This window comes from Babylonia areolata, chromosome 13, assembly GCF_041734735.1.
Source record: "Babylonia areolata isolate BAREFJ2019XMU chromosome 13, ASM4173473v1, whole genome shotgun sequence".
Classification (NCBI taxonomy): Eukaryota; Metazoa; Mollusca; class Gastropoda; order Neogastropoda; family Buccinidae; genus Babylonia; species Babylonia areolata.
In genome coordinates this window covers 34,047,871-34,070,033 of record NC_134888.1, presented here as the reverse complement: position 1 = coordinate 34,070,033, position 22,163 = coordinate 34,047,871, and the positions used below count along the sequence as shown (strand labels likewise).

The 22,163-nt window shown below is 42.5% G+C and overlaps 2 protein-coding genes across 2 annotated transcripts in view; one reads left to right on the top strand and one right to left on the bottom strand.

Moving 5' to 3' along the window:
* The window catches only part of LOC143289225 (cell division cycle protein 16 homolog), a 65,598-nt gene that overhangs the window by 39,687 nt on the left and 3,748 nt on the right, over positions 1-22,163 (bottom strand). The window lies entirely within an intron of this gene.
* LOC143289227 (A-kinase anchor protein 14-like) lies at positions 55-8,996 on the top strand. The gene is made up of 5 exons (XM_076598197.1): positions 55-169; positions 1,482-1,830; positions 2,234-2,413; positions 6,095-6,147; positions 7,654-8,996. The coding sequence occupies exons 2-5, from the start codon at positions 1,540-1,542 to the stop codon at positions 7,736-7,738; spliced, it is 609 nt and encodes a 202-aa protein (XP_076454312.1). The 5' UTR covers positions 55-169; positions 1,482-1,539; the 3' UTR covers positions 7,739-8,996.

Sequence of the window (22,163 nt, the reverse complement as noted above, 5' to 3'; positions counted from 1 at the left end):
AGAAGCAAAGGCAAAAGAAGATCAGGCTGATCACTTCCTGTTCTGCTTACACCCATTTTCATTGGACAAAAAACTCGTAGCAACGACTGACAACACAAGATGGCGATGTGACTCTGAAATCCCTCTTATTATTGTTGTACGTGTCTGAGAATCTCTTTCTGCTTGAAAGGTTAGTTCTTTTCTTTTTCTTTTTTTTTTTAATACATGTGTGATTTTAAAGAAGACGAAATTTTTAAAGTGTAACAATATATGAATACAAACTCAATCAATTTAATGAAAAGACAATGAAAATACACAGTGGAAAATTACCATCTTTTTTGTTCTTTTGATTGTCGGGAACAGTGATGAAGATGTATGATGATGATGGGGGTGATGATGACTGGCAAAGGCCGATGGGGTTTATAATTTGTTAGTTTATTGTTGTTTCTCCACATGGAGAGCAGTCCGATTTCCACGTAGAATAATCTGTTGGGACGAAAAGTAACGCAATATATATATATATATATATATATATATATACTCATCATAAGACAAGCGCAGTACAATGCAATACAATACAATACACTGCACCACACGTACCACATCTGTATCAACGTCAGACATACATTCTGTCTAGAAAATATGAGATTAAAAATTTTGCCACAAGGATGACAATTAAGATGTTGTTTGTTTGTTTTTTCTTCCTTTTTTTGTGATGTGCAGATCAAAGGATGTGTTTGAATTATTTTTCATTCTCCTCTTTTTGCACAATACATTTCACATGGGAGTGGCAATGTAGCGTAAGGCTTGTTGACCTGTTGGTTGATAACTGAGTCTCAATGGAATGTCATGTCATTTGAATGTTATAATATATTGACTGGGTGGTTGGCTGCTCTACAGCTTCGTACAGAAATATGCAGCATATGTTTATTAGTTATGGTTGAGAGATCCATTAGACAGACTGTCCTTTTTTTCATTGTCAGGAAAAAAAATTTAATTCTAGAGCTGCTTACTGCTAACAAACCTTGTGAACAGTGCTTCACAAAAGTTCAGTGTAAAAATGTACACACCTGATAGCCAGTTGACAGACTAACAGACAGATTGACTGCTGGAAGTTCAGTTGTGGGGTGGTTGTTTTTGTTGTTGACCTCACTACAGGTTTAAAGGTTACAGGTCCTAAAGCCTTTGACATCCTTTGGGGCAGTGAAGCCATATCCACTGTGCCTAAGGCTTGGCATAAGAAGGTGGGACCAAATTCTCTCCTTCCACCATGTTAACATTCCACAACTGGTCAGGTACCCATTCACACCTGGGTGATGTGAGGGAAAATGTAGTAAACTGTCTTTCCCAAGGACAAAGCACAAAACCAAAATGGGGCCTCAAACTCTTATCGCTATTGAACACTGGATCAGTAGTACAATGTCTAACCAATCCTGTCACACCGCCTTCACACTCTATACATACATTGTCATTATTATTGAATCTTTGCATTAACTGTGCAGGTCTTCATAATTCCTAGTACCACAAAAGTGGGGTTCCCTCAACTTAACTGCAGACATCATGACTGAGCCATCAGACACACAAGCCGAACAGGCAAAAGAACTGGTCGACAATGTTATCTCCAACGCTAAGGATATGGTTGATGATGTTATCGCCTCAGCTTTTCGTCGTCTGGAGACACGGATGTCGGAGAGAGAGAAAACCTGCGAGTCGCTGAAGGCAGACCTTGTGTCCAAAGAAAACACATTTATATCACGGGATGAGGATTATGATATCCAAGACATTGGCTGGATGACTATAGAGGAATTCTCCGTGGAGAGAGCAGAAGAAAAGATAAATGAGTACATCAAGGTTTGTATAGAATTCTGTTTGTTTAAATGTGAACCAAAGAACCTGTATGAAGTCAATAGATAAAAGCTGCTTTGGTCTCTTTGATTTGAACAACTAATCATCCAAAGAATACTTAGAGTCATGACTACTGTACTGGCAGTAAATCCTAATTCTCATCAAAGAAAGAAAAAGTTCTTTTTATACATATATTTTTCCTCGTTCTCTCCCCCTGTGAGGTGGCACTCTCTTTCATGATATGTACTTGCATGCACACACACACAAACACATGTACAGATACATAGATATACACATGTATGCCAAGCCAACAGTGGCAGCAGCAACAACAACAAAAACAACAACAGTACTTTATCTAAACAGTCACCATTTAAACTCAGTTTGAGATCAAGGGATGGTTGTTTTGCAGACCTGGGAGTATGACAACAGTTGGCTGTACTGTGTGGACTTCCTCGGGGAGGACACTCACCCCTACGACAAGCGCTACCGCTTCAGGGTGCGCTGGAGCATCCCCACACGGCGCAAACCTGTTCCCAGGGCCACCGCCTCCGTCTACTTCACCTTTGTTATCTCTACCATTAAACCCAAGGTATGTGTGTGTGACAGTCAGTATTATCTGACTATGACCATCAGAACAGCAGAGGAGGCAACCGCTGTCTTGACTGTCTAGGCTTGAATTTGATTATTGTGGAGATTGTCTTGCTCAGTACCCTTCGATTCCTGGGTTACCAAGGGTACTGACAGTGCAAGATTCATCATAGGAGGATGTCTTCCCAATACTGTGGGTTGGCAGAACTTGCAACAGCAGTGAAGTTGTATAAAATGTGGCAAGGCTGCAGGCATCAACAGCATCCCTGCAGAACTCTTGAAACATGGTGGAGAGGGAGTGTTTGACATCCTAACTCCCATCTGCAGCACAATCTGGCACACAGGTGAATGGCCCACACTACAGACCCAATCTTATCATCACCCTCCCCTAGAAAGGAAATCTCCAGTTCTGCCAGAACTTCAGGACTATCAGTTTGATCAACCATTCTAGCAAAGTAATTCTCAAAATCATTTTGAATGGATTACAGCCACAAGCAGACACTGTCATTGCTGAAGAACAGGCTGGATTCTGCAAAGGCATAATTTTAACCTGCATACCCTTTGTGAAAAACAGCTCCAACACCAGAGGGCATTCTACATCTTCATAGACTTCAAGAAGGCATTCGACAATCTTGCAGAAAGCACTTTGGGCCACAATGGAAACAGTTAACATTGGGCAAAAGTTTATCAACACCATCCAGTAACTATACTCCAAAGCAACCAGTGCGTTATTCACACAGGCTGCTACTGGAGAGTGGATCCATATTTCATGTGGAGTCTGTCAGGGCTGCCTTCTAGATACGGTGTATGTGTTTGTGTGTGGAGTGATGGCCTAGAGGTAACGTGTCCACCTAGGAAGCGAGAGAATCTGAGCACGGCTCAGCTGCCAATATTTTCTCCCCCTCCACTAGACCCTGAGTGGTGGTCTGGACGCTAGTCATTCGGATGAGACGATAAACCAAGGTCCCATGTGCAGAATGCATTTAGCGCAATTAAAAGAACCCATGGCAACAAAAGGGTTGTTCCTGGTAAAATTCTGTAGAAAATCCACTTCGATAGGAAAAATAAATAAAACTGCGTGCAGGGAAATATACCAAAAAATGGGTGGCACTGTAGTGCAGTGATACGCTCTCCCTGGGGAGAGCAGCCCGAATTTCACACAGAGAAATCTGTTGTGTTAAAAAGAAATACAAATACAAATATCTCCTACCCTGTTCAGTGTATTCCTGGAATGCATCATGAATGACACACTTGAAGATCATGTCAGCACACTGGGCACAGTCAGCATCAAACAAAGAACCATCATGAACCTTTGTTTTGCAGATGACATCAATAGCCAGGCAGGTAGTGAGCAAGAACTTGCTCAGCTTGTTGAGAAACTGGATGAAATATCAATGAATATAGCATGGAAATCAGTGCTGAAAAGACCAATGTGATGGCCAGTCACAACACTACCATCACTGCTGATATAACCTCCCAGGGACAGAAACTAGGAACTGTTCAACAGTTCATATATCTAGGATCCTAGCAATGAAGGATTCAAACCAGATATTATCCTCTCAAGGATAGCAAAGACAACATCAGCACTGTCCAGACTGAAACCTATATGGAAGGACAGCAACATCTCTGTGAAACACAAGATCAGACTCCTGCATGCAGTGATTTGGAAAGACAAATCAAGCCATAGAAATGAGGTGTTATCACAAGATACTGAGCATCAGGTACATTTTTTACATCACCAGTGAACAAGTGCTCCAATCCTTAAAGCAGGACATTGGACCTATTGAAGATCTTCTGACATCAGTTAAGAAAAGAAAACTACACTGGTATGGCCTTGCTAAAACAATTCTCGAAGAAATCTCGAAGAACCAACAGACTAGGTGGAATCTGGGTTGGGCTGCAAAAGTGAACTTAGCAGCGCTAAGTTTGCTTAGAGTTAAGACTGTTCCTTACTCCATGGTAAATCCCAGATACTTAGGAACATTCTTAACTTTAAGCAAATAAGCACGGCAAAGATTGCCTCTTGCAGTCCAGTCCTGGGTGAACAGTTTGTCTTTGTGGTGACCCAGTGACTCTTCAGAGAGTTAAGGTGAAAGAAGAAGTCTTGCCTAAGTTACATCCCCACTCTCTCAGCCAAGAGTGCTGTAGGACAATCAGCAATGGAATGGTTCCCAAATGCAAACTAGCCCCCAGGGTTGCAGCACTAAGAGTAAGACCCAGTGCAATCTTGCCTCCCAGTTTGCGAGCCATAATCTTTAACAAGACTCAGCTGCAAATGAATTCCTATTGCAGTGAAGAAACCATTGATTATAATTTATATAGTCCTCACTCTACTGTTGGCCCAACTGTAAGCTGTAAATCTCTGATACAGGGCAGGCATAACCAAGGTATGATGACAGTATATGATCAGTAATTCTACTTATTGTATGTGTTCTTTAAGTATTATTTGTCACAACATATTTCTTTTCTGAAATTAGAGCTTTTCTACCCAGAGCGTGTCACTGTGTACAGTGCAGCACCACCCATTTTTTCTTCTTTTATTCTGCTTACAAATCTGTTTGTTTTACAGTTTGAGTGGATTTTTTTGTTTTTATAGGATTATTTTGCTGCGTTTTTCACTGTATCAGTGTATTACATTTCTAAACTTACATTTAGGACATTGCTGATATTGCATTGAACCATGCTTTTTAAATCAAAGCATTTCCTTAATAACCCAAAACTATGTGGTGGGTCTGCTTAGACCAATGCTTTCCACAGAAAGGTTTTCAAAATACCGCATTTCCACACAGTGTGTGGATGTTTGGAGAAACTTTGTCCATGCAGGGCTTCTGATAAGTTGAAAAAAACCCAAAACATTTTGGGGACCAAGGGACTCAAATTTTACCATTATCATTGTCATGTCTCAGACTGCCTTTAGAGGGTCAAACATACTGCACCTTGTAATGAAAACTGTATAACTACACACATACAAAGGCTTATAGCTATTCTTCCAGTCATAGTCATCCAGGTTCCATGGCCAAGGGAAACAACTGTTCTTTGCAGTGGATGATCTGGCTTCAGACTGAAGCTCCCATATAGGATTTTCATTCTTTTTTATGTGTTCATTTTGGACATTTTTACAATGCCCCATTGAGTGATGGACCCACTTGATAACCTTGCAGTGTGTCCTTCCCATAGTGAAAGCGTATTTCAGGAGTGCATGTTTATGTGTTACCAGAAGTCCTGCCATGCAGCTGTGTGGTGTACACCCATGTTCAGACTAGTTTGGATCCTATCCATGTGCTTGCACAAAGTGCCTGCTGCACTCAGGGCCATGGTGTGTTGTCTCATTGAAAAGGCTGGCACCCAGATTGATACTGAAGGTTCTGGTGGAGTTGGGGACAAAGATCCTTGCTTGACTCAAATATTGTATCCTGACACCCCAGTTGGATGTTTTATCCACTTGACCACCTATGTTTTTTTGGGTTTTTTTTGTTTGTGTGTGTGTGTGTATGTGTGTACGTGTGTGTGAGTTTGTCAGACACTAAACAGATATGGTATATGTGTGTGTGTGTGTGTGTGTGTGTGTGTGTGTGTGTGTGTGTGCAAGCACACACACGTGTGGGCACATTACTGACCAACCAAATTTTACATACAAAGTTTTCATACATTCTAACAATAATATGCCTTTTTGTCTTTTCAGAATTACCCCGTGGATGTTTTCTACGTGTTTGAAACCAACAGACTAGTTCACAAGTAAGTGTTTAAACATTCCTGGCTCATCTCTTTCCTCATGCAGTTTAGACATCTAATTGCAGAACAAAATTTTTTAAATCATAAAGTAGGAGACTGCTGCTGAAAATCCGTTTTTGCGTCGAGTGTTGCACAAGTTTTTTGCAGTTTCTGTAATGATATCTTGAAGTTGGAAAGTCTTGATGACAACAAAGAAAGGTTGAAAGTTGATAGAATGATATTATAATGATAAAATAGTGAAATGCCATTTGACATGCTAAAGATAGAACTGCTCCATTTCAGCACAAAACTTTCATTTCGACAAACATTTGTCTTGGATGGTGAGCAAAAACATTTGAATAAAAAAAAGGAATAATATATAGATAGATAGACAGAATGATTGGCTGATTTATGTATAGACAGATAGATAAAGTGATTGATTGATTGATATATAGATAGATAATCAGTAAAATCAGACATGAGTCATGAAGGCTTAGCCTCATGTTCATAGATTTTATCTAATCAGCATCACATTGAAAACAAACAAACAAACAAACAAAAAACCCCACAAAAACTCACACCATTTACATTGGGTCACAGGGATATCATGATGGTTGAAAAATATACAAACACCAGAAATCACCTGAAATCGTGATCATGGTGTGCTGTGTCGTTTACTAGCTAACACGCAAACATTTTGATCTTAGGCATTCTTCAGGGTCAGCATTATTCTGAAGAAACTTACTGTATTGAACAGAATGCTGTGGAGAATAATAATTTGCCAACCCCCCAGCAAAGGAGTTAAGTCCCTTGACATGTTTCCTTCGAGCCCTCAGACACAGTTGAGGCGCAAGTGATCTGCGACTTTTAAGCGAGTACTGTTGTACAGCTGGTGCATTTTGAAGTCTCTCAGATGCCCTGCTTTGACAGGTTCAGCTGGTGTCACTCAAATAGTTTTGCATGTCACCTGATGATTGATGCAAAAGCACTTCATTTTGTGACCAACAAGAAACTGCATGAGAGATCTTCATGTATATCAGAGGACTTGCCAGTTTTCAGTGTCACATTCCTGGCCCTGACATGGACCTGACTCACTGGTAAGGCCTTGAGAAAATACCATAAATCAATCCATAAAAGAACTGACTCCATTGAAAGAATCCATTATCAGCCAATGAAAATGTAAACCAAACAACAATAACATTTACATCAGTTTCATAAGACACAGTGGCAATAATTAAAAAAAAAAAAGAAAAAAAAAAGTTGTAATGAAGCAGGATTTGTTGAGTGGTTTGTACAAAAGCCATGTTTGATTTCAGAATGATGTGTCAGGCACAGCTATTACACAGTTAGAGATCAGTGGTCAGCATGTTGTGTTGTGTCATCTCAAACTACATCTGCTAGAGACACCATGTCAGCTGGTACTGTGGTAGGATGCAGTGCACTGACCACATTCCTCTGTCAACTAGAATCTTCCACATTGTGTATCTTAACTAGGTGTGATTCCTTTTGTTTTGTTTCACTGTTTTGCAGACCTGGGCAGTCCCGATTCAGAGAAAAATGGTTGAAGGACATCATTGAAACCAAGGTGTCCATGATGGCAGCTGTTCGCTTTTGAAACAGAAATGTGTTGATTTTCTTCTGTACGTTTCTCGAGGGATGTCATAAGGCTGTTTGGGCAGACACATGTGAATGCTTATGTCCATCAGTCTATACATGTGTGTGTGTGCGTGTGTGTGTGTGTGTGCATGTCTGTGAGTGTGTTGTTTCATTTGCTTGTGTCACTTGTGCCCTCTGCATACCACTGCTGAACTAACTGTTTGTTCTCACACTCTTTTTTTGTCTTGATTGATGAAGATGTGAAAGTTGACTGTCTTTCTCTCAATCTGAAGGATATGTGTGTCGGAGTGAAAATTAACCGTCTTTCTCTCAATCTGAAGGATCTGTGTATGAGTTTGCTGGCATCAGGAAAGGCTGTGTTAGCTGTGGATAGCCAGGCCACCTGTCGGTGAAGGTGGACCTGTAGAACTAATACCAGAAAGTAACGTGAAGGAGGAAAGGAGACAGGCAAGCTGACCTTGTGAAAACTGGATTATTTCACCAGCTCAGTTCTCACCGATGGAAAAGAATACAGACCATCAAACTGAAGGTGCAGATCTTTGAATTAAACTATTTATTATCAAAATTCAGAATCTGCATGAGGGGTGAGTGGCATAGTGGTTATGCACTTGACAATGAAGCAAGTGTCCACAGGTTCAAAACACATACACGGACCAGGAATTTTTTCTCCTCCCTCCACTTGATCTCGAGTGGTGGTCTAGTGTGGTGTAGGGGTCTGGATGCTAGCCATTCAGATAAGATGATAAACCAAGGTCCCATGTGCAGCTTGCACCAAGCGTAAGTGGAATAACCCACAGCAACTGCAGCAATGTTCTCCCCATGGAGAGAGCAACTCAAACTTCACACAAAAATCTGGTGAGACAAAAAGTAATCCAGTGCAGTGCATGGATTTAAAGAATCTATATTGATATGATGCAGGCCCACATTTAAACAAAAAACAACAATCCACTGTGTGGGAGAAAGGATACATATGTTACTTTGATCTGTCAATCACTTCAGACTGAATCCCATAATTCTTTCTTATTCTCAATCCGTTTGTATAATTTCTTCATGAGTGAAGTGTAAGTATCTGTTTTCGCTCCTAAAGTGGAGCTTTATTTATCATTGCACTCAATGTGAAAAAAATTAAGTGTCAACAAACTGATTTTGTGAATACCTCTGGCTGTTTAATTGTGGCACGGAAATGATTTAGTGAAAACTGAGAACTGTGATATTTCTATCATTGTACAGGTCCAAATAAAACTTCAGTCAGAGGCTCTGTGTGTTGTGTTGTTCTCTGTGATGTCACTGTGCTTTTCTTTCGGAAATGGTTCAGTGGTTTTTTCTTGTCTGTTGGACTGTGTGTGTGAGTGTTCTGTCTTCGACATCTTTTCACTTTGATACTGGACCGGAATATGTGTGTGTGTGTGTGCATGTGCATGTGTGTACGCATGCACACATGTGCCTGGATGGTTGTGTGCATGTATATGTGTGTGCTCAAGGTCCTGAATTATGGTTCACATGTTCGTGTCTTCATTTGTGAAGCAATTCTCTCTCGCTCCCTCCCTCACACACACGTACGCGCGTGCATGCACGCACTGGCACGCACACACATGCGCGGGGGGGGGGGGGGGGGGGGGAGACAAGGGAGACAACTGTACACCAACAACACACAGTGACGAAGCTAAACCCATGCACAGGCACATCAGTAATATTATATAAGTGACACCTAAAACGGCAGCCAGACAACAACACTGTAGCCTTGAAAAGGAGGGGACTCCCCGTCTTTTCCCGGTCACACACACAAACACACACACAACAGGCCAACCCTTCTTGGTAACACAGGTGTGGTGGGTAGACGAGAAAAGCGTGTCCTTGGTCTTTTAAAGGAATGCTGACTGACGTAGACGGTGGCCTCAAAGAGCAATGGGTCGTTGAGAAAGGACATTAAAAAAAACACCATATTACCCAACTTGGCGTCAGTCATTCCTGCGTGTTGGCCTATTCTTCGTTTCAGACGGTTTGGCCGGAGCGCCGGTCTACTGACCTGACACTTCACAGAGGCTGTGAATTCGAACCTGGAGCGCCATGGGGAAAAAACAAGTTCGGCCTAGTTAGAAAAAAAAAAAAATAAAATAAAATAAAACTGAAAAGGAATCGTTCACACGGTGTCAGTGTACTGGCAAACCCCCCGGCCCCCACCCCACCCCACGCCCCCCACTCCTCTGATCACTCCCCCCCTTCCCCAGGTCACGGTATCACGCGATACTGAGGTCTGTCGACGTTCAGCACCGTGCTGTAAAACACTTAGGTAAACATGCACGTTCTTTTCCCCCAAGTTACACTACACTCATGGCCAACCTGAGTTGTAGTGATCGTGTCTCTGCCGCTTACGCCCCGGCATAAACTTGACTGGATGCATGCATCAGTTTGAATCAGTCAGAAAGTAACATGCACTCCCAATGACAAGCGAGAGCAGCGTCACTTCACACACTGCAGTACATGTGACGTGCCGCACACACACGCACTAGATACTCACACTGCACACACACACACGCACGTGCGAGCGTGCACTCAGTGACGCTCGCCGCACACAACCGTGTGCACACAAGCACTGAGCACTGACACGCACACAGTGACACACACACACACACGCCAACATGACAACGGCTGACATATACAGTACACACACGCGCGCATGCACACACACATGCTAATAAATATCGCATTATTGTGAAAAGACGTTAAACTAAAGAAAGAAAGAACACACAAGCAAGCACAAGCACACACTATTACACACACACGCCAACATGACACCGGCTGACACACGCGCGCGCATGCACACACACATTCAAACACACACACACACGAACTCCGGGACACACACATACTAGTACACACACACTACTGGCGCCACACACACACACTTGAAACACAAACCGTGACACACACATACTCACAAATATCAACACGCGCGTGCGCGCTCATGCAACTACAACATCTACCCCCTCTCCATTTCTCATGTTCCCCCTCCCCCTGCCCCCCAACACATAGCAAGACATGTCCACACTAACCCCCAACCAAAGCAACCCCCTCCCCCCCACTCCCCTCCCCAGAGTTGCATCGACACAAACTGAATTTTGTTCACTTCACTCAGTCATTTCAATGCTCAGTTCTCGTCCTTCAATCCACACACACACACACACATACACGCACGCACACACATACACAGAGAGAGAGAGCAGCAGTGCTTGCACTCTCTCCTCTCTCTCTCTCTGTGTGCTAGACCAGTGAACTTTATTCATCCGTCACAGTGACACTTTATATGCTTATCATGCTGTCAACGCTCTCTCTCTCTCTCTCACACCCACACACATATACGCCGCGCGCACGCGCGTTCAGACGGAGGAATAGAGTTAATCTGAACGAAAAAATTACTTTTGTTCACCTAGTGCCAAATTTCATGCTTCTTGTGCTGTGAACACCGGACAAACAAACACACACACATACACACACATGTGCGCGCGGGCACGTACACACACATTTGGACATCGTTCCGTCTTCACTTCCTGGTGACTCATTCGGTAAAGTCCCATCTCTCTCTCTCTCTCTCTCTCTCATGTTTTGGAAGCTATTCGAATCACAAATTGAACCCATTTTAACGTATGCAGCTGAAGTGTGGGGCATGGAAGAAGAATGTAAACAAATTGAAGTCATTCATACATTTGCAATGAAAAGATTTGTGAATGTCCCCCTGAATGCATCTTAAGCAAGCAGCTTTATGGTGAAACTGGAAGATACCCACTGCATATCAAAACATCAGTGAAATGTATTAGATGCTGGCTGAAATTGGTTTTGCTTCCAATGTCCAGACTGTGTAGGCAGGCATACGAAATGCTTTTGTTTCAACATGAATGTTGTTCATTTCAATTGCATGGGTATCGAATGTTAAAAATCTCTTGGCTTTGGGATTGTACGGCTGAGCCAGGGCATAGGATGCGAGTCTAGTTTTATCTCTGAATTCAAAGACAGACTTACTTCATGCAGCAAACAAAACTGGCATACGTAGATAGAGAATGATGAATATAGATGGTTTAATTCTTTCAAAAGTGTTTACTAGCAGAAAAGTATTTAGTTATGTGTCACAAATAAGTGGCACACAGATAACCATATTAGATTTCGTCTCAGAGTTAGTGGTCTAAAAGGTTGTAGATGGTTCTTAGCTGACAACGATGTTAATTGTCCATCATGTGGAAACGGATTGGAAGATGAGGTTCATTTTTTGTTTCATTGCAGTACTTACAGTGACATTAGGAAAAACTGTTCAAAACTGGACTCGTTCACCGGTGTTCCTGATCAAAACAGTGTGGCAAACATTCTTTCATATAACAATGAATTTGATCTAAAGAAATTAGCGAGATTCATTGCAAAAGCAATGCAATTAAGAAAAAAGAAAATGGAAATTATTAATTGTGACAACATTAAACGTTCTAGGAGTTCGTTTCAAGATGATCCTCTATCCGCGCGCGTGCGCGCGTGTGTGTGTGTTTGTGGGTGAGGAGGATGGGTGGGTATGTGCGGGGTGTGAGTGAGGTAGGTGTGTGTGTGTGTGTGTGTGTGTGAGACAATCTGGGGGGGGGGGGGGGGGGGGGAGGGGGGGGGGGCGAGGGGGAATTTAGACAGGTGTGGTTGCGATTTTGCGCTCTCGACCTTGCGCGAGAGTGAGCGTGCGTGAATGAATTTGTTTCTGCCTGAAAGCGTGCGTGTGCGTCGGTGATTATAGTTCAAATGACCATACAAATTACATGAGGTGTGTTCACAAGTATGCGTGTTGTTTCTCGCCCCCTTAATTGTCTGAAGGGCGTTGTGACGCTGAATGGACATTAAAATCTTTGTCTTGTCTTGTCTCTCTCTCTCAACCTCAATGAAGAAAAAAAAAAGAAAAAAAAAAAAGAAAATGAAATCAAAATACATGAATATTGTTTGTTTGTTCGTTTTTTTCTTGCATGATATTGCTGAGACAACCCTGTAAGCTATTGCCCTATTATTCTACGTGCGCTAAATGCACGTTGCACGCGCCGGGGATCTCGGTTTATACGTCTCATCCAATCGAGAGACTGGCGCAACAGCCGAGTGGTTAAAGCGTTGGACTTTCAATCTGAGGGTCCCGGGTTCGAATCTTCGTGACGGCGCCTTGTGGGTAAAGGTGTAGATTTTTACGATCTCCTAAGTCAACATATGTGCAGACTTGCTAGTGCCTGAGCCCCATTTGTGTGTATACACAAGCAGAAGATCAAATACGCACGTTAAAGATCTTGTAATCCATGTCAGCATTCGGTGGGTTATGGAAACAAGAACATACTCAACATGCACACCCCCGAAAGCGGAGTATGGCTGCCTACATGACGGGGTAAAAACAGTCATACACGTAAAAGCCCACTCGTGTACATACGACTGAACGTGGGAGTTGCAGCCCACGAACGCAGAAGAAGAAGAAAGAAGAAGAAGAAGTCTCATCCGAGAGACTAGCATCCACACCACTTAAGGTCTAGTAGTAGAGGGGGGAGAACAAATCTTGATCTCTGTATAATTTTGGGACTCGAACCCGCAGACACCGATCGACTTTCCTTGTCTACCGGGACAGGCTTACAACTAGTTAGGCCACCGCCGCTCCATGGACGGAAAGATACGGATTGAGACAAGGTGTGGTGTAGCGTGTGTGTGTAACAGGGTGAAATTGTAAGCTCTGCCCAGCTTAGAGAGGGAGAGAGAGAGAGTGTGTGTGTGTGTGCACGTGTGTGTGCACGCGTGCGTGCGTGCATATTCACGTCCCTGTTAGCAGTTAGAAGGATTCATGCTTCAGTGTGATTATTTCACGAGCAAAATATCATTCATGAAGAATGGATGTGCTGCATCTTCGTATCTTTTTTTACAAAGTGAGTTCTCTACCTTTCCTTGGAAAACCAGCAGCTGAAATTTCGTCAGTTCTCAGTAAGCTAGAAAGGGAAATGGCAACAACGTCGTTTGTGAGCCACTGTCAACTTGATTAGGGGTATTTATCTATTCATTTGATTCCCCTCCTTGTACGAGTACAGTCCCCTGCCCTTTAACCCCTCACTTTCCCGTTCCCTTCCCCATATTCCGACACTATCCTCGTCTTTAATAAAAGACTTGGAACAGAATCTGAAGTCTGGACTGATGTGGTGAGAGGACCCTATACACCCGGTCACAAGTGGGTCATTGAGCACGCTTTGACATCTCCTTAAAACGGAAGCGGAAATGGACCACTCAAGTTGCCTGTAACAATGTTCGCTTATCTATTTCTTAGTTATGTGAGGATGCTTCACAGTTACAGCAAGCTGCATGACTCAACAGCGCCTATCCAGCCCCGAAATGCGAAACGTTGACCACGTTGCACTCTTCTTGTGGACATCCGTGTTCGAGCCATGATATGGCCCATAGACACTAGAGATATTAGTGTCTATGTATGGCCTTAGTGTGTTGAAAAGGGAGGATGAGGAGAGTGGTGGTGGGAGGCGGAGTGTGTGGGGGGAGAGAGGGAGGGAAGGGGCGCTCGCCGGGGTGGTGGTGGTGTGATGAGGAGGCGGGAGGGTGATTGGTTGGGGGGGGGGGGGGGCTAATGGAAGGGGAGGGGGGACATATTACCTCGTGACCGCGTCCAAGCACCGACAAACATTAATTTTCACATGATACGCATGGCAGTTCTGAGAAACATGTACATACCCAGCACGCACATCCCCGAAAACGGAGTATGGCTACGTACATGGCGGGTTAAAAAAGAAAAAAAAAAAAAAAGGGGGGGGGGGGAATGCACGTAAAAGCCTATTCGTACATTCATTCGAGTTGCAACCCACGATCGCAGAAGAAGAAGAATCGAAAAATAACAAACTCGAAGACTTGGTGAAAACTGAGGGCGGATCGGATACCGCTTGACACGCGTTTTACACCAGAACTGAATATGGATGGATGCAGTGACTGGACTGTGTATGGGGTGGTTATTAACTTTCGCGTGCTACAGAGATACAGGGTTGTGATTATTTGTAATTGTACGTCATTTTTTTCCCTTGTTAAAAGAAGGTTTTCTTTCAAGCATACACATTACCGGCTGACGATTTACATACATACATAATGTATTTCGACGACGACGACGATTGTGATGATGATGATGATGATAATAATAACAACAACAGCAACAACAACAAAATCAACGACGACAACAATATATAATAATAATAATAATAATGATAATGATACTACTACTACTACTAATAATAATAACAATGGATATACCTACTTTTATAGCACTCGGTTTGTCCAGAAACCCGCTAAAGGTCTTTCACAAAACACATGGTTTTATACATAATGCATCAATGTGGAAGGAGGCAGAATGGTTAAGACGCTCAGCTGCCAATACAGAGAGTCCGTGAGGGTGTGGGTTCGAATCCCGCTCTCGCCCTTTCTCCTAAGTTTGACTGGAAAATCAAACTGAGCGTCTAGTCTTTCGGATGAGACGATAAACCGAGGTCCCGTGTGCAGCACGCACTTGGCGCACTGAAAAAGAACCCATGGCAACGAGAGTGTTGTCCTCTGGCGAAATTACGTAAAATGAAATCCACTTTCATAGGTACACAAATATGTAAGCATGCACTCGAGGCCTGACTAAGCGCGTTGGGTTATGCTGCTGGTCAGGCATCTGCTCAACAGATGTGGTGTAGCGTGTATGGATTTGTCCGAACGCAGTGACGCCTCCTTGAGAAAGTGAAAGTGAAAGTGAAAGCACTACACATACACATCAACATGTATACTTAACTAGCACAGAGAGAGAGAGAGAGAGAGAGAGAGAGAGAGAGAGAGAGAGAGAGAGAGGGTATGTGTCATATGATAAAAATCAATTATCTACTCGCACTTTATTGAATATGTTTTAGAACCTGTGTTTTCATTGAATGATCAAAAAGTTCTCTGGATCGGAATATAAACTGCCTTTTTACTTGCATCTCGCCTTTACAAAAAAAGCGAACGTGTCACGAATTTCTGTCTTAAGAGACAATAATGTATTCTTGAATCTTGTAGGCCATCTTGTCCTTCCTTGTCTTGTCCTTGTGTGCGTCCGCCGCAAGTATGTGAAGTGATGGCCTAGAGGTAACGCGTCCGCCTAGGAAACGAGAGAATCTGAGCAGGCTGGTTCGAATCATGGCTCAGCCGCCGATATTTTCTCCCCCTCCGCTAGACCTTGAGTGGTGGTCTGGACGCTAGTCATTCGGATGAGACGATAAACCGAGGTCCCGTGTGCAGCATGCACCCACGGCAACAAAAGGGGTGTCCTGGCAAAATTCTGCAGAAAAATCCACATGGATAGCAAAAAAACAAATAAAACTGCACGCAGGAAAAAACAAACACACACAAAAAAAGGGCGGTGCTGTAGTGTAGCGACGCGCTCTCCCTGGGGAGAGCAGCTCGAATTTCACACAGAGAAATATGTTGTGATAAAAAGAAATACAAAATACAAATAACGTGAATGATCGAGAACATGCCCGTGTCCTTTGTTAGTCAGCCCTGAAATTTAATGGTCCCTATGCAGTCGGCTTGGCTCTTTCACATATAGTACAAACAACATACCTTGATTTGTCCTTAGTTGCTGCCTGTTGTAAGATGTTCTCCCGTTAGAGAAGATAATACACGTGTTATAAATCTTTGCTGATGTAGTCTTACACACACACACACACACACACATATATATTTTTTAAGCGAAAGACGATGCAAAATCAAAGAAAATCAATGATGAGCGCATGATGTGGGCAGCAGTATGCGCATACTTTAAATCTGTTTTTATATGATCTGTTTTGATCTCACTGACTTATTAAATCGTTTTATTAGCTGCTTAAATGCTGTTTTAAAATAGGATAGGCCTTTCATATTAAATACGAATTACAGTTCTCATCATATATGATAATCAATTTGTTTTTGATGAAGTACGTGCGCGCGAGTGTGTATGTGTATGCGTGTGTGTCAGTGTGCGCGCGCGTGTATGTATGTGTGTGTGTACGTGCGTGCGGCATGCTTGTGTATCTCTGTGTGTGTGTGTGTGTGTGTGTGTGTGTGTGTGTGTGTTGAGTTGTGTTGTTGTTGTTGTTGTTGTGTGTGTGTGTGTGTGTGTGTGTGTGTACGTACATGCGTGAGTGTTTACGTATGTAATTGTTGGTGTGTATATCAGGCTACGAAGTCAGTATTCATGTCAAGTTTACACAGACATTCAGTTTAACGAAGTCATCGAACTTCGCCGAGTAAGACTTCGCTTTCAACAAGACGAACATTTTGAATATATAGTCTACGTCTCGTTTTCATATTGCAGTCTTCGGTCAAAAGGTAGTGACAGCGAAACGTGTGGGAATCTCTGACCGTGACACAGGATGGAATCACAAATAATCAATCATTTGTCTTTCCGGACAACAGGTTGTCAGCAATGGCCTGTACTGACGAAAGCGGTTTTTCCCACTTCCCCTTTACTTCTCGCCCGTAAAAAAAAAAAGAAAAAAAAAAAGAAAAAAAGAAAAAAGGAAGACGGATTCAGTTCTCGCCGTGGCTGTGCGTTTGTGTGTATGGCTCTCTCAATGTGTGTGTGTGTGTGTGTGTGTATGCTTGCGCGTGTGCATGTGTGAGTGTGAGTACGTAGAAGTGTGTGTGCGTTGTGTCTCCATGTGTGTTAGCGTGCGTGTGTATGTACGTACGTACGTGTATGTGTGTACGTGCATGTGCGCGCGCATGTGTTTGTATGCGTGTGTGTGCGTCTATGCGAGTGTGTGTGTGTGTGTGTGTGTGTGTGTGTGTGCAGGCATTCATTCGTGCACGTGTGCGCGTGCACAAGCGCTAGCACTAACAAGGATCCACGCCACATCATCACCTGAATTTGTCAACGCCGGTGAATAAGTACAGTGCACATTGATTGGTTCACAACTTGCTGGGATGGGTCAAGTGTCGTCCCCCCCCCCCCACCCCTCCTCCGTATTGAAATAAAGGAAGGAGTGGTCAGTTCTGTGGATTAACACACACACACACGTCCCTGAATGTCCTTGTTCCCGGAAATTAGATCTAATTATACCATCTTTCCTCGTACATTATCCACACAGGGAACTTCTGTTTTCAGCCAATGACTGCACACACACACACACACACACACACACACACACACACATAGTTTTGTAGGCTGCTCCAGGGTAGACTGTCTTTCTGGAGAATGCTGATCTGGAGAGGTTCTGTTGAGTGTCTTTTGGATACTATTGGCAGGTTTGCCATCGTCAGTTCACGGCCTTCCATTTATGCGACTTGATTTGTAAGTACTACTTGAACTGTCTTTGTGTGAGTGTGGAATAGAATAGAATAGAATAGAATATTTCATCGTCATAAAACCTTAAGGTATATAAGACACCATAAAACATAAACATGAGTAAATCATTAAGAAAAGAAACATTCGTGAACAAATTTCGGCAGCCTTGGCTGTATGAATTACGTCTTAGAAACTTCTTCGTGAAAAAAAAAAATCTTTCTTCTCCTTGGTTTACCTTCATCTATTCACTCCAAGGTGATTCATTCATTTCAGCATGCACTGAATACACGTGCACTCATACCATGGCTGTAGTGAGTGGATGATGGTCCATCATCAAAGTGAAACAGCAACAACAACAACAACAAAAATCACGCTTGAATGGGATGAGAAAGATTCACGCAATTCGACCTAAAAACGTACGTGTGTAGGGGGTGGGAGTGGGGTGTGGGGGGTTTCGTTAACCGGGTTAAACGGGCTTCGTTATGTTAGAGGTCTCAGATATACACGGCAATGTTTCGACAAAAAGTTCGTTGTGCCTTAGGCATTCGGACATAATAATAATAATAATATTAATAATAATAATAATGGTATTTATATAGCGCTAAATCTTGTGCAGAGACAAATCTAAGCGATTTCGCACCAGTCATTCACACGCATAAGAGGAGGAGAAGTGCGACACTTTTTCATGAACGAGACGTGGACTCTCTATCACTTTACGTGTCTCTTTAATTCTCTCCTACCCTCTTTTCTTCTCTCTCTCTCTCAACTGTGTCATTCTTGTTTTCTGTCCACGACCCCCCACCACCCCCCACATCCTTAGTATATCTACTTATTTCATGGCTCTGACTGTGCTGCGCGTAGATAATTACAATTAAATTCTGTGCATGCTTTTATAATTTCGTATGCGGTGCTGTTACGAATATTTTTACTTTCACCCCCCCCCCCCTCATCCTCCCCCCAAAAAAAGGGTTGGATGTAAAAATAAACAACAACATATTGTGCTTATTCCTTTACCCTCTTAAAAACAATCGTTTCGTTTCGTTTCGTTTTCTTCTCAGTCTCTCTCTCTCTCTCTCTCTCTCTCTCTCTCTCTCTCTCTCACGACCACAGACACACACAGACACAGACAGGTCACTTTTTAAGAAGATTTAGACGACGATGGAAACTGAACCAATGTTCGCGACTTCAGCTTAGAAAAATTCACAACATTCAAGCCACGATTCTATTCCTGTTACCTGCAGGGTAAAGTCACACAGTAAATGTGACATCACCAGAGACCTACGTTACATCTACAAATGTAATGCCATAAATGAAATCATATGGGTGTGAATGATGTGAAAGCTATCTTGAAATAGCATCCCTCGTTATATCATGTTCCGGGCGGTCTTGTTGTTAATTTTGTTTTGTATCGTGAGTGACTGGTTCATTTTGTTAACAGGCGCAGTAGCCGAGTAGTTAAAGCATTGGACTTTCAATCAGAGGGTCCCGGGTTCAAATCTCGGTAAGGGCGCCTGGTTGGTAAAGGGCGGATATTACTCCGATCTCCCAGTTCAACATATGTGCAGATATGTTAGTGCCTGTGCCACTTTTGTGTGTGTACGCACGCAGAAGATCAGATACGCACGTTAAAGATCCTGAAATCTATGTCAGTGGGTTATGGAAACAAGAACATCCCCAGCATCCACACCCCTGAAAATGGAGTATACCTGCCTGCAAGGCGGGGTAATTAAACAGAACGGTCATTCATATAAAAGTTTACATGTCTGTATAAGTGTGTATGTGTGTGTGACTGAAACCTGACCGAATGACACAAGAAACGAATGATGAGCGCCAAATGACAGCTGTCAATCGACTGTATCCAGGTGGGCAGCCTGTCGTGCAAATGACTCCGTGTTTGTAAAGCGCATAGAGCTTGGTGTGTAACTGAGGGTAGGCGCTATCAAAGTATCCATATCATCATCATCATTAGTCACTGTCAACTCACCGATTTAATGCTTTTACCTGAAAAGTACTACCCCAAAATCCTTCGTTGAAATGAAAGATAAGACTAAAATCAATGAACGTGAGTTACATATTTCAAAGTATTTCAAGTGGTTTCAGTTTCAGTTTCAGTTTCTTAGGAAGGCGTCACTGCGTTCTTACAAATCGAGTTATTCTACATCACATCTGCTTGGCAGATGTCCGACAGCAGCATAACCCAAAACGCTTGCCAGGCCTTGAAGCGCGCGCGCGCGCACACACACACACACACGTGTGTGTGTGTGTGTGTGTGTGTGTGTGTGTGTGTACATATCAAAGTGGATTTCTTTTTACAGAATTATGCTGCAGGACACCTTTTGATGCCTTGGGTTCTTTTTCAGTGCGCCAAGAGCATACTACTCGCGGGACCTCGGTTTATCGTCTCATCCGAACGGCTACAAGCTCACTTTGATTTTCCAGTCAAACTTAGGAGAAGGGGCAAGTGCGGGATTCGAACCCAGACCCTCACTACAGTGTACTGACAGATAAGCGTCTTAACCATTCTACCACTGTCCCCCTTTGATTTAAGGACTTCGGAGAAACATAATGATACGTTTCAAGCACATAGAGCTTCAAGACGTCTTGATAGAAAATAGATACGGACAAAAATCTGAAAAATCGATTTGTCCTCAGAAAGAAAACATCTGCACACACCACTCCTCTTTTGCAATCTTTCCGTTGACTTCCTGTATCGCAATTATTTATTTTTTATTTTCATTCTGTGTGAGACAGGGAGCCAATTTTTGTTTCAGAGTTATACATGCGTGTGAACTTTGGGTGTGGGATCTTTTGGTTTGTCTCCGCATCTATAATCGTTTTGTTGTTGTTGTTGTTGTTACCTTTATTATTATTATTATCTATTATTACTATCGAAACACAAATCTGAACATTGCCATCAAGTCCAAACAGAATGACGGGAGGGTTAGGGTCAGATGAACAATTAATATAATGCATACCTATTACGCATAAAGAAAATCGTCATTGTTTCATCAATTTCTCTCTACATTCAAAATAGTGTATGGCTTTCTCTTCTCTCCCCCCCTCCACCCACCTATTTTTTTAAAAATAATCATTATACATTTACAATATGATAATACTGAAGGATAGTTCACAATCCTAATTTAGCCAGGACAATGCTCTCAAGATTTTATATTTTCTGTTCTTCGTTACATTTCTTACGTACGGCTAATACTTTCCATACTTTAGAGATATAGGGATATTACAAATCTTACCCCACCCCCCACCCCCATCCCCAAATATTATATACTTTAAGTTATTAAGGATCCTGTTGACTAGCTGATTTTAATTTGTATTTTGGGAAGTCAACCTTTGAAATAAACCACCACTGTCATGTTTAAGAGCATCGGGTAGATAGTTGACACAATACTGAATTCATTCGTGCTCTTTGAGACCACACCTGCCAGCCTCACACCGGGACTAACTGCATACAAAAACAAACAAACAAACAAACACAGTTCACTGCTGAACTGATGTAACTCAAAATGATAAACAAAAAACCCATCATATATGCAAACAACTCAAACCATAAGACCGGTAAGATCCACGTTTGTGACAACAGAATATCAAAAGTGATTAGACTGAATGAAATGCTCTTTTGTGTATGCAGAATTTGGGGAACAGCCGAATATTCAGAAACCGATTCGTTATAAAGTGCAACACCATTCACACACGCACTTTGTTCAAGCAGTTCACGTGATATTCAGCAGATTCTTCCAGGCAAACTCATGCATGTACATGTATAGAAGTAATGTTGTTCCAGAAAATGTATTTTGAGAGAGAGAGAGAGAGAGAGAGAGAGAGAGAGAGAGAGAGAGAAGATGTACATACTTCTATTATAGGTTTCAGAGAGAGAGAGAGAGAGAGAGAGAGAGAGAGAGATGTACACATTTCTATTATAGGTTTCAGAGAGAGAGAGAGAGAGAGAGAGGGTGTACATATTTCTATTATAGGTTTCCGGCAGGTGTCTTATGAATCACAGCACACGATGAAAAATGTATATGTAATATGCTGAGCTTTTGTCGTAAACCACACATCATCACGTTTCGTCACCTTCCTTCTGGCA

Excerpts from the sequence above, each read along its gene's own strand:
- LOC143289227 (XM_076598197.1), top strand. The coding sequence starts at position 1,540 with ATGACTGAGCCATCAGACACACAAGCCGAACAGGCAAAAGAACTGGTC. Across the intron at positions 1,831-2,233 it reads AGATAAATGAGTACATCAAG|ACCTGGGAGTATGACAACAG; the intron begins GTTTGTATAGAA and ends GTTGTTTTGCAG. Across the intron at positions 6,148-7,653 it reads ACCAACAGACTAGTTCACAA|ACCTGGGCAGTCCCGATTCA; the intron begins GTAAGTGTTTAA and ends ACTGTTTTGCAG.